Source organism: Pelobates fuscus, chromosome 8 (genome assembly GCF_036172605.1).
Source record: "Pelobates fuscus isolate aPelFus1 chromosome 8, aPelFus1.pri, whole genome shotgun sequence".
Lineage (NCBI taxonomy): Eukaryota > Metazoa > Chordata > Amphibia > Anura > Pelobatidae > Pelobates > Pelobates fuscus.
Window position 1 is genome coordinate 135425216 of NC_086324.1, and position 13251 is coordinate 135438466.

Consider the following 13251-nt stretch of genomic DNA (forward strand, 5'->3'; position numbering starts at 1 on the left):
TTATAATATGCAGTCACAATTCTAAGGAGTGGTTGACATAACCTCTAGATTGAATTTAACCAGTCAGCAAAGCCAATGAAATTATAGATGGGGAAAGAAAATAATATCTACTAGATTGTTAAATTGGAAGTGCGTTGCAAATGAAATTTTGAAATATGCAAAACCTCTTTAATTTTTGTTCCTTTAAAAATATGTTGCTGGGAGGATATATAGAATTCTGATTATAACCAATTCTTTAAATGTCAACACATAGAAATGGACTGCACTGTGTCACTTAGACACCCTCTTTATTTCTTTGGAGTACTTATAACAAGTGGATACAGTTTGCTGTATTACAAAAGCTATTTATCTTTTAGTAATGTAATTCTATAAATATGTTTTCCTTGCAGACTCTCAAACGTCAGAGCTTTTTAGCACTGCAGTTTTTTAACAGTATCCTTGCTCACGGAGATCTTCGAAACAACAAACTGAATCAGCTGGCTGTTAACCTTTGGAATCTTGCTCAAAAACATGGCTATGCCGACACCAAAACTATGGTAAGAACAACATAGGTTTACCAGCTCTATTGGCATTGATTTATAAAGTGACCGCAGAACCAGAAATAAGGGGACCAATCAAAAGGCCACAATGTAGTTTTACTAAATATGTTAAAATCTCCAATCTGTGATTTATGGTATTCCAATAGTATAGCATCAAATACACCCATAGCTAGCTCTAGGAGGTTTGAGTTTTTTTGGGGAGGGGCTGTAGAAGATGTTTAGTTAATATGACCTATGAATGTAAGAGCTAAATCTGCACTATTACTGCACATGCACAAAAGGTTAAAAAAAAAGTGTCTCAGATGAAGTGATAAACATGGTGTGGTAGCTTGCTCTGAAGAACATATACTGCACGATCAATAGGTGGAGAGCTTCTGTTGGCACAATGAACCCTTCAACATGGACAGCAAACCAAGACATGGTTATAGAATTAATTTAACCCCTTAAGGATTCCCTTTTATTCCAGAAGTTTGGTCCTTAAGGGGTTAACCAATACAGTATGGCTGTTTGTTTCCATGCCATAAAGTATGCAATGACAACCATAGTCATGTAATTAACCCCTTAAGGACACATGACATGTGTGGCATGTCATGATTCCCTTTTGTTCCAGAAGTTTGGTCCTTAAGGGGTTAAACAACCATGTACAATATCTCTGGAGAAAATAAATATCAAGAAAGCCTCTTCTTCTGCCAAATGTTGAATCTTAGCTATGTTGTTTCTTTAAAACAACTCATGACAACTCACACTTTTCATTCAGCATGCATGCCCTACTGACTCTGTCCCTGCCTCTCCTACATCAATAGTCCCATATTGCTCAGCGGCTTTGCTGCAGAACTGGAATTTGATGAGAAAGTTAATGCTTTGTTTTGATCATTTTGATGATTATTGAGCCAGTGACACTTCCATTTTCAATTCGTCTTGAATAAATATAGGCTTACCCTTTTGAGGTTCCTTTTAAACTACTGATATCTCCATGTGCAAGTGTTGCTTTCTTTGGTTTGTACCTTAACTTACCTTCTTCCTTATTTAGGTGAAAACCTTGGAGTACATCAAGAAAAGAAGTAAGCAGCCTGATTCAAATCATCTGAATGACCTGGCAACCCGGCTCCCACTACAGTCCAGAACCTAGAGATCTGTGCCTAGCATTGTCCATCTCCGAGTCTCTTGTCTATACATAGCTAAATACATTGCTTAGCAATTGCGCAGCCATGTTGATTGGTCACACATATTCGATCCAATTCCTGGAGAGCTGGCCTGTAATTGGCCTTCAAGAACAGTTATGATGTATTTATATGTCACGTTTCATTTAAGGGCTCTACGTGAGCCTCATGTTACATCAGTGCCTTCTTTAAGATACATTAGGAAGGCGTCCACATTGTAAATTATACTGCCCAGTAGTCTGATGGAGAACCCAACTCCTTGGAATGTTTCTCACTTGTCTAAATTCCGTGTTTACAATGACTGATAGAACCAACCAGATTTGGTGCATCAGCGACTAAAATAATGAGTAATGCTGTGATTAAACACTTATTTACACCATTTATTCTACTCAAGTCCAATCTGAAAGGAATAGACTTCATTACAGTATTGATTATCATCAATGCTAATTTGAGACAAAAAACAAAACCGTGTTAAACAATATAGAAAAGGGTACAATAAGTACACTGCATTGTGGAACATGATAAAATGGCCTTGTAGCACTTTCATTCCTTTCTAAATTAGTGTAACTACATAATGTATAACTGTACAACTGATTTTTACATGTTAATAAAAGAACATATATGGAATAGTGTGCTATGTTTTTACATTACAAGAAACTACCTTCTTGCTGTCTTACGTAGTCTGTATAATGTAAGTCATCGCTGTCTGATGGGACACCAAATGAAAGTGGTTCTCGAGTTCTTTTACTGCTACCAACTGGACCTCCAGCTTTTATTCCTGAAAACGAAGCTCTATACCAGCTTCTGTTATCCATATTAGTTATATAGATTGATCACTGGCTTTGTCATAGAGGTGTAAACTATTATCATGTAAAGAAAATGGTGAACACAGTCACTCACAATGCCCCAGTACATGCTTCTACAATGCAATATGTGTATGAAATTATTATTTTAATTATCACAAACAAAAAACATAAGCATTCAGTTTAAAAATCCCAATTATGGAGTTAAAATACAAATTTAACTTACAAAAGAACAATACAGGATGGAAGGATTTGGATTTGTGCTATTGTTGTCCAAAACATGATGCTATAAATTTTGAGCATTACTTAAGATGAAGACAAGCTCGATAACAAGCCTGTGAAAGATCGGAATGATGTTTATTTCGGAGCGGCATTTTACTTTGACACTTTTCAATTCACATTTAAAATGTCACTATTTTGTTGTTTTGCGATTCATTTCCAAATGCCTTTGCACCCAAACCCCAGGAGTGCTGCAGGAGACGTGGCAACATTTGCCGTTTCTTTTCCATACATAAAATTACAATCTAGGTCCATGGCATCTGCTTACCAAACATAATTTGAATGCACTTCAATACAGCTGATTCATACATCTTACATTAGCCAACTTATTAGTTATTTTCCTTCTGCCTTGGACCGAAGAAGAGTTAAGATGTCTCTGCCAGGGATAGAACCTGCAACCCTGACACTTGCATTGGCTGGACAGCCGATACATTGAACATCGGAGCTATTTCACTGCCAATGAACCTATCACTCAAACTTAACAGATCTAGATGCGCTTTTGTCTATATAAAATTTTTTATTCTGCACAGGCTGAAACCCTAACCCAATACCGCTGTTCCTCTTCCAGCTAAGGGCTTTGTCAAATTCAGCTTCCAGGTTCCTCTCTAAAACCTTCTCTTCCTCTTTGCCAAGAGCCATGTTTGCCTTTTCACTGTTTGAAGGTGGTGTGAAGGCCACCTGGTTTCCTTTCTTGAAGGCACCCATAAGTCTTAGAAACTTGGCTTGCTGGTCTGAAGATTGAAAAGAAGCAGTATTCCATTGCCCAAGCTTCGCGGCCTGTAAAAGAAAATAACATGCTTCAGTATACAAAACATCTCATTTGGTTACAATGTATACGCTAGCCGTTTCACAAATTATATATTTTTTAATGTAAATAAATGTTTGTAAAGTTTTCTGGTCATAAAAAAGACAGCACAGTGCTATCGCCAGGGATGTGGTTAACAGCATGGCTTGGGTATCGACAAGGAGGTAAAAGCGAGCACAAACACACTTAGACTTTCAATGTTATGTTTTAGCATGAGGAACACATTTCAAATAAGGAATTATGACAACCATATAGTCACAAAAAATTAAAAAGTCCCAATTTTAAAGAAAAGACTTATCGCAAAACCAAAACTAGGCCCCATATTATCTTAAAATCCTTACATCTTCAATTGCACTTGATAGAAGAAGAGACCCTATGGGTTTCGACAAGACAGGTTGGGCAGCAGCCCAGTCTCTCCCCCCCGAAGGGCCTGGAATTATGCCAACTTCATAGAGTATCTAGTGTGTCCTAATTTTAATATAGATCTGGGTGCGTCCATTGGAAAATTAGATATTTTATCCACATAATTAATCACTTATTTGCTTTGCAAAGTTAAAGGGTAACACCAAAAACCACCAATAAATTGCATTTATTTTAAGTTTATATAATTTTTTTTAGCTATTGACATCACAATCCAGTAAAATGCAAGTATATCCAGGACACACATTGCAAATGAAAAGAAAAAGATATATCCTTTCCCTATGCTGACCACCAGGTGCAAAGGACTGTTTTAAAAACATATGTCAGAGTTTTTCTTTTTAACCCCTTAAGGACACATGACAGGTGTGACATGTCATGATTCCCTTTTATTCCAGAAGTTTGGTCCTTAAGGGGTTAAAGCAGATCTGTTTGGTTTAGTTTTTTCTTCAATTTCTGCAAAAGAGCGCGCACAGATCCCATAAGTTATTTTAACACTGCATTGTCATGACTGTATGAGAATACTACACAACGCTCCATGAAAGATCTAGTAAGATGCATTGAAAAAAATCTCCATCCTCCATAATAATCACATTCCTCAATTTGTCAATATAACTTATTTGCAGGACAAATTTTTTTCTGACTAATTTGACATAATACATATCAGGATATGCAAGCATTACATTAAGTGCGTGCTCTTAACTAAATTATTTTTGGAGTGTTCCCACTAATGAAAATAATAAACTTTACTTCCCCTTTTTATCCAGAATCAAGTCCTCTCTCACCAATGGCCCGGAGAGACTGTTCAGTGACAATAGTCTCCCCTTCCTATTTGAAGAAAATTAATGCAAATACGCCATTTAGATGCAGTGATTACCCAATTGAATGCTTCCCTATGGAGCGATTGAACATCAGGAAGTAGTGGATTAGAAAGCCCACCTGGCTGTCAGCTTGACTGCAAGACAGGGTTCACAAATTGCTCCTAATTAATTAAAAAAGTGTAAATTTTGTCTTTAAAGCAGCACTTTTATGAATAGGGACAATAGTGACAAGCTGAAGTGCTTTAGGAAGTGTCCCTTTAGGAAAGCCACCGTGACATATGTGGTTTAAGCTAGGGATTAACCTTATAAAATACCATTAAACAACCATTTCAGGCACCATAACAACCTAATTGCAATGAAGTTGTTATGCTGCAAGGTGGTCATGGACGCTCTCTTACCTCAAGGTTGTTAAACAATTAATGAACGGTTTAACCCCAAACGTTCGAAAACTATACACCGTGGCCTTGCCCAGCTACTTCCTTTCTTGGTCCAGCTACTTCCTTACTTGCTCCCCATTCAGGAAGAAGAATAAGACAGATACGTATAGGTTTACCAGATCCACCATGTTTTCAGGGACGCACATATTTTTGTCAGTTATGAAAATGCATGGAAAGGGTTACCCTGCAGTATGTATAATGCATATACAGCAGGATTCTTTATTTATTACTTAATTTAATACACCTTGTGGCAAAGATGCCTCTGCCACGAGCTCCTAGAGGAGCCTGCTGCCCAAGGACTATGGGCCATGTAAAAGATCTTTTAACCCCTTAAGGACCAAACTTCTGGAATAAAAGGGAATCATGATATGTCACACATGTCATGTGTCCTTAAGGGGTTAAAAGACTTAGTTCGAGTGGTTCCCTGTATTGTTCAGGAACCGAACAAACACACGAACTGTGGACCACCTCGGGGCTTGTTAACCCCTATTGCCCTTTCCGGACACCTCAATCATAATTCTCACACTATGTATCCTAAGTGTTCGGCTAGGTGTCCGCCGTTCGTATGCACAAACACTTGAGAACTGAGTTGGCGGCCATCTTGTTTTCACGAACTCAGGCAGCGGTGTTTTGGATCGGTTCGATATTTTGTTCGTTTTTGTACTCCCGAAATTGACCAACCGCTACCACTTTTCTTCGGCTTCCATGGAAAATCTGAACCAATCTGGGTGATTTCTGGATATGATGGTCACTCAAATCAGGGCTATCCGGGGATGTGACTCTTTAAGGGTTTCCATGGATTTTGGGGGTACTTTTGGGGTGTTGTGAAATTGTGTTTTTCTGTACCTGGAGATAACTGAGCTTGTACAGTTCCTGAATCAATTATTTATCAGGCACAGGGAGGAGTTTACTGTATGTATAAATTGTGAGTTCCAGCCTGCATTAAACAAATCTACTCCCAGCATTAAGTCTCAGCTAATGTGTGGGGGGAATGCTATATTGGCTATAAATATTTACTATACAGATATACTCTCTGTAGGAGAGCTTTGGCCACTGGGAACTTGTCCAGGATCCTTGTCCCAGGTGGGAAGAGATGACGAAACCCCAGCCAAGCTGTGGCGGCTAAGGGGCTAAAGTGCTTACGGTGTCCTGGCGATAGCTAGGAAGCGTGTTTGGTGGAGGTATCCAGTCGGGGTACCAGGCATTCCGCCGCACACCCTCTACATGGCAACCTTTTTCTTATGCTTCCCATCAATACGTATTTATGATATGTGTCCCTGAAAACATGTTGGGTCTGGTAACCCTAGATATGTACCCATAGGACAATGTGTTGTACTCAGCCTACAAGAGTAAGGTAGAACTGTAATTTAAACTATTGTTTGGAGTTGGCGGATCCTTACCACAGTGTCCATTGGCTTCTAGTGTGTGCAGTACATCACTTGTTTTTTGCAGTTGGAACTACAAATGCTTGGACAATTAAAAGAGCTAGTAATTTAAATCCATTCCCATCAACGACTTGTAATACTAGACATTTTACAATGTAGGTTCTGCAGTCATAATTAAAGCCTCTCAAATAGTTCCTGCACACTTGGCCCATCCTCTCTCCTGTTTTGAGGGGGCTCATTGACTGGCTGTAGTGTGGCTGGCTCAGTGTTGAACTCTGATCGCTTTCCAAAGTCGTTATTAACTCCTTGCCGCTCTAACACACATAATTGCTGCCTTTCAGCGCCTGCCTTTTCAAGATAACTGTGGCCAATTACTCTTGCAGCAAACACAGCAGTTCTTCCACGTTCCTCCTAAGGCTTAATAATTATCCCGCTGACTTCAATCTGCAGTTTGCTAATAATCAGCTTCGATGTTGAAATTGCTACAATTCTTCAGCAACATGTCACGTTCCAATACATTTTGGAGCCAAAGTGAAATTTACATTTGCAATGATAGTACAAGACTAGAGGAGGATCAATTTAGTCCTTTATTTGCATTAGAATGACTTTTTTTCTTGAGTTCGATATAATTTGCTAGAGTGCTGAGTTTCTATAGAGGAGTAAAGAGGCCTCTTATCAAATCTGATGATGGCAGCGAAAGCCTACAATTAGACTACATTCACTGTGTTTCTGTAAGAGCGGTGTGACGATGATCCCCTGGTTTTCTGAACCGAATTCCTGTCTGTAAATTTGTTAGAAAGCTAAATATATTTTCTTTTACTACGAACGCTTTATCATGCAAGGGAATATACCATTATGCATATTTACATATGAGTTAGTTCAACCAAAATGTGCAATAATATTGTGAAGCTAGAATACATTTGGCTATTGCGGCCAGATGCCACCTTTAAATCAGAGATGCTTAGAAAATGAGTAGTGTGCATATTTGCATCAAAATCCATACTTCATTATTTTATTTTAAATGTGAGATTTGACTAGCAAGCCAAAAGTTTATACTTAGGACACCTCAAGGATTCATCTCAGCATGAGAAAAAGTACAAGGTTACTGGTTAATTTGCATTTTTCTTCTATACAATCTGTAAAATATTCAGTATTTTAAAGGAACACTACAACTACCATGAGCTCGACAGCACAACATGTGATGTGTAGATAGACAAACTATTTTAGAACAGTATTTTGGGTGTCCTGGAAAGTAATGTTTACATTTTTTGTTTTTGTTTCAGATAGCGCATTACAGATGCTCCTCACTTACCGACCGGGTTCCGTTCTTACGACCCGATCATAAAACGAACTGGAAATGACATTTCCCTGAACATAAATTAGAGGAGCGTTTCCCAGTTGGGGTTCCACGAGAACACAATTGAGGTTCCGCTGCGATTTGACCACCAGGTGGCCCATGCACTTAGGTCCACCCGATGGGTATTCTCGCTGAACAAGTGCCCTGGCTCATTAAGACCCTGCACTATCGGCGTACTGGAAGGAAGTGACAGCACTTCCTCCCAGCTTCATTATAGAGGGATAGACACGCGGGAGGAATGCATTGAGGGATGAGCAGGCTGGAGGCAGCAGCACACAGCATGGAGGCAGAGGAGAGGCTGGAGTGAGCTGCTGCTGAATGCTCACTCCCATCAGCTTCAGACCAGACCAGACCTCTAGGTAAGCCACCCTCATGGACACCAAGTTAAAGGACCACTCTAGGCACCCAGACCACTTCAGCTTAATGAGGTGGTCTGGGTGCCAGGTCCTTCTAGGGTTAACCCATTTTTTCATAAACATAGCAGTTTCAGAGAAACTGCTATGTTTATGAATGGGTTAAGCCTTCCCCCTAATCCTCTAGTGGCTGTCTCATTGACAGCCGCTAGAGGCGCTTGCGTGCTTCTCACTGTGATTTTCACAGTGAGAGCACGCAGCGTCCATAGGAAAGCATTATGAATGCTTTCCTATGTGACCGGCTGAATGCGCGCGCAGCTCTTGCCGCGCGTGCGCATTCAGCCGACGGAGAGGAGAATCGGAGGAGGAGAGCAGGAGGAGATCTCTCCGCCCAGCGCTGGAAAAAGGTAAGATTTAACCCCTTTCCCCTTTCCAGAGCCGGGCAGGAGGGGGTCCCTGAGGGTGGGGGCACCCTCAGGGCACTCTAGTGCCAGGAAAACGAGTATGCTTTCCTGGCACTAGAGTGGTCCTTTAAGCTAACAGGAGGGTGGCAGCAAATATTTTATCATGTATTTGTTTATGTATGTCAGATTGTGTGTGTGTGTGTGTGTGTGTGTGTTTGTCAGTGTATGTGTCAGTATGTGTATCTGTGCATCAGTCTGAGTGTGTGTGTATGTGCCAGTGTTTGTATATGTGTATCAGTGTGTGCATCTTAGTGTGTATGTGCCTTTGTTTGCATCTGTGTATCAGTGTGTGTATGTGCCTGTGTTTGTATCTGTGTGTGTATGTATGTGCCTGTGTTGTATCTGTGTGTCAGTGTGTATATCTGTGTGTGTCAGTGTGTATGTGCCAGTGTATCTGTGTGTCAGTGTGTGTATCTGTCTGCCAGTGTGTTTATCTGAGTGTGTATGTGCCAGCGTGTGTATCTGTGTGTGTATCTGTGCCAATTTATGTATGTGTATGTGCCAGTGTGTATATGTGTGTATATGTGTGTATCTGAGTGTGTGTATGTGCCAGTTTGTGTGTGTATGTATGTATGTATGTATGTATGTGCCAGTGTTTGTATCTGTTTATCAATGTGTGTATGTGCCAGTGTTTGTATCTGAGTATCAATGTGTGTGTATATGAGCCAGTGTTTGTATCTGTGTGTCAGTGTTTGAATGTGTTTCAAGGTGTGTGTATGCCAGTGTGTGTGTGTCAAGGTGTGTATCTTTGTGTTTATATTTGTGTATATATTTGTGTATATCTGTGCAAGTATGTATGTAGCAGTGCATGTGCATACATGCCAGTAATCAAACACTAACACAACATGCAAACACAAACATTACACACAAAAACATTCCTGAATTCAAATTTCACATTTATAAACAAACACTCAATCGCCAATACTACACACAAATGTACATCCACATTTAAAAGCCAACACTACATCCCAACACACCCCTGCACGCAAATGCAAACATTACATGCAAACACACCCCTGCATTAAAAAGCTAAAATTACATACAAACACCAACTTTACACACAGGCACACCTGCTCCTAAATCCTTCAATCTGTTTACTATCTGTAGAAATTAGTGTATGTATAGAAAAAAAACTAATTTGCTATAAAACACAATTTGCTAATTAAAAGGTTTGCGCAATGGCAGAAATTTATTTTGGGCGGTTCCACAATGTTGGTGCACTATGTCAAAGGGTTCCACATGAAAAATTAATTGGTAATCCCTGGATTAGAGGGATTCCCTGCTCTGGTCCGCTTGTCTAAGTTGGGGAAATTTCCACGAACGTAGACATCCGCACCAGAGCACGGAATCCCTCTAATATATGTTCGGGGAAAATTCCCGGGACAGACCAGCTCTCTAACGTGGGGAATCCCTTAAATTCCCACGCTAGAGAGCTAGACGTAAGTGCAAGCCGTCACAAAACAGGTAGGTCGCAAAGTGAGGACCAGTTGTATTTAATGGAAACAAAATCAAAAATTTTGTCTGGACAGAAAAACTTTTAAAAATCATTTACCAATTAATGAAGTTATAGATAGAAAAACAGAAGTGTAAATAACATTTCTCAATATGTAACAAACTTTTTTCCTTACAAAGACATTGTCCAATATGTACTCGGTTCTCAGGTGTGTGTTGTGTGTAAGTGTGTAAGTGTGTGTATATATATATATATACACAAAATATTCAAAGTCTGGCACTCTACCTTTAAATGGGTTTAAACAGAAAAAAGCCTCGGTGCTGCTGAGCGTAGATATATATGCAAGTAGTGAGTAGAGCACTCCAGAGGACTTGTTGAGATTATTTATTCAATGTGAGAAGAATTGACGTTTCGACCCTCAGGTCTTTATCAAGATGCTTACAAGTGTACAATCGTGACATTATATATCCTAACAAATTAACGAGTAATCACTTACCCTGAAAGCGCTACGGAATCTGTTGGCGTTATATAAATGGCAATAATAATAATAATAATATATATATATATAACCCTATGTATATTGTTAACAAAGACATACTTGAAAACGAGAGAAATCTCAATGTGTCCATCCTGGTAAAATATTTTATAAATAAATTGTATATGTTGCCATATTACCATGACATTACCTAAACCATATCAGCCTCACATTACTGCCATGTTGCTAATTTTGACACACACATACACACAATGACATGTACACATGTATATACTTTAATACATGAACATATATACACTCAATGCACACATACATACTCTAATACACGCATATAAACACAATGACACAGACACACAGTGACAGATACAGTCACACAATAACAGTGTGTGCCTGGCTGTGTGTAGTTGTACCGGTGTGTGCATGTCTGGCATTGTATGTACATTAGAGTGTGTGTCTGGCAGTAAGTATCCTTGTGCGTTTGTGAATGTATATTTGTGTATGTGTATCCATGACTGTGCCTGTAATGCATACGTGTGAGTATGTGTATCTATGTGTCTGTGAGCATTTGTGTGGAAAAAGGTGCTTGAAATGTGTTGTGTATTTAGGAGAATTGCTTGTGGTCTTGCGGTGTGTGTTGTGAGGCTGTGAGGGCTAATTGTGGAAGTATGAGAGTTAGTCTAGGAAGGGGCTTCCTATGGAATCTGACCTCCCTGAGCAGGGAGTGAGCATTTCCAAAGAGCCGCTTCCAGCCAGAGGGTAGCCTTAAAAGTGATCTCTAGATCTCCCTACCGCTGTGGGAGAGTTTGACCCCAAATGTGTTAATGCCAATATAACTAATAAATATATATTCATGTATGTTAATTATAGATTCTGCATATTCCATAAACTGATCAGCCATGTTAAAACCACCTGCCTAATATTGTGTAGGTTCCTAAAACGGCTCTGATGCGTTGAGGCATGAATTTCACAAGACTGTGTCCTGTGGTATCTGGCACCAAGACATTAGCAGCAGATCTTTTAAGTCATGCAAGTTGCGAGGTGGGGCCTACATTGATCAGATTTGTTGTATTAGCGCATCCCACAGATGCTCAATCTGATTGAAAGCTGGACAATTTAAAAGCTATGGCAACACCTTGAATTCTTTATCATGTTCCCTGAACAATTGTTGCAGTGTGGCTAGATGCATTACCCTGCTGAAAGAGGCCATTGATTTGCCATCAGGGAACACCACTGCCATGAAGGGGCGTGCGTGGTCCGTAACAATCTCTAAGTTAGATGGTACGTTTTAAAATAACATCCACATGAATGCCAGCAAAACAGCGCACACAGCACTCTGATCCCTACTGGAAACGTCCATGTGTACTATATGTTATTATTCTGTAAAATCAAAGTGAAGTCAGAGAAAACTCTTTGTGCTGTTCTAGTTGCACTAGACAAATCATTGAATATCTTTATCACTTGATATTTAGAGTCTTCTAACGATTTTAGTCTCATTGCTGAGGTAATCTCCATCTTCGCTTTAAATGATTAAAGGCGTACAATAACCTCCCTGGGAATATGATCCGGTAGGTTGACTGCTTTAGGGATCCTACGTACCCTTTCAATAAGGTATGGTTGGTTCGTCGTCTGCATATCAAATATTGGAAGAGTTCCACCAAGTAGCTCTCTAGATTCCTTTGTGTTATGTTCTCTGGGACACCTCGTACTCTGATATTTTTTCTGTGGCCTCCGTCTTCCAGATCTATATAATTTTTCTTCAAGTTATTTTATTTTCTTCTCCAAGGCTGCCATTTTATCTTGTTGTAAATCTGTGTCTTCTACTTTTTCTTCCAAAGCAGAGAATTTATTTATAATTTCAAACGGTCTCCTTTGAATTCTTGTGCAACCATTTGTATTTCTTGTTCGATTCTGTCAAATTGTGAGTATAGACGTACATTTAGAAAGTCTTTCTCAATATACTGTGAATCTTTGTGAGCAAACTCTTGTGTCTCTCTGTCTCCCTCCTTTTCTAATTGAACTTGCAATTTATCTCCATCTCCAGCATTTCTGTGCATTTGATATAGGGTTTATGCCCTATCTCTGTTGCCCATTTAGTCCCCAGTTTGACTCCAGGGTTAGTTTTTCTCACCCTGTCGTCTTCCTGTTTTATCTATTTCTTTGCATTTGGTCTGTGCTGGTTCTTCTCTCCATTTTGTCTGGTGGTGAGGAGAAGTAATTTGAGAGACGCTTTTCCATTGTTTTTTTATTTCCTTCTCCTTTGTATTTGTCTAGAGTCGTTTTTTTTTTTTGTCGAAATTATTAGGCCGGGGAGCTGGAAGATCTCAGGTGGTAACAAAAAAACAGGGGGAACATTTTCCTTTTCTTTATTTTGCAGTTTAGTGAATATGTAGTAATTATGTTTATAGGCTTTCTTTTCTCCTTGCTTGATCGTTTTCTTTTATCTATTTCTTCTTTCTTTCCTTATTCTCCCCTTTTTTCTAGA

General features: G+C 39.4%; 2 protein-coding genes across 2 annotated transcripts in view; one reads left to right on the forward strand and one right to left on the reverse strand.

Moving 5' to 3' along the window:
* Window positions 1-2325, forward strand: part of VPS35L (VPS35 endosomal protein sorting factor like) — a 65074-nt gene extending 62749 nt beyond the window's left edge. The window contains exons 30-31 of the mRNA XM_063430332.1: window positions 390-536; window positions 1570-2325. Of these exons, the coding sequence (XP_063286402.1) occupies window positions 390-536; window positions 1570-1668 (246 nt within the window). The 3' untranslated portion in view covers window positions 1669-2325. The remainder of the gene's footprint in view (window positions 1-389; window positions 537-1569) is intronic.
* Window positions 2326-2483: 158 nt separating this feature from the next.
* Window positions 2484-13251, reverse strand: part of KNOP1 (lysine rich nucleolar protein 1) — a 28817-nt gene continuing 18049 nt past the window's right edge. The window contains exon 5 of the mRNA XM_063430333.1: window positions 2484-3558. Coding sequence (XP_063286403.1) covers window positions 3250-3558 — 309 coding nt within the window. The 3' untranslated portion in view covers window positions 2484-3249. The remainder of the gene's footprint in view (window positions 3559-13251) is intronic.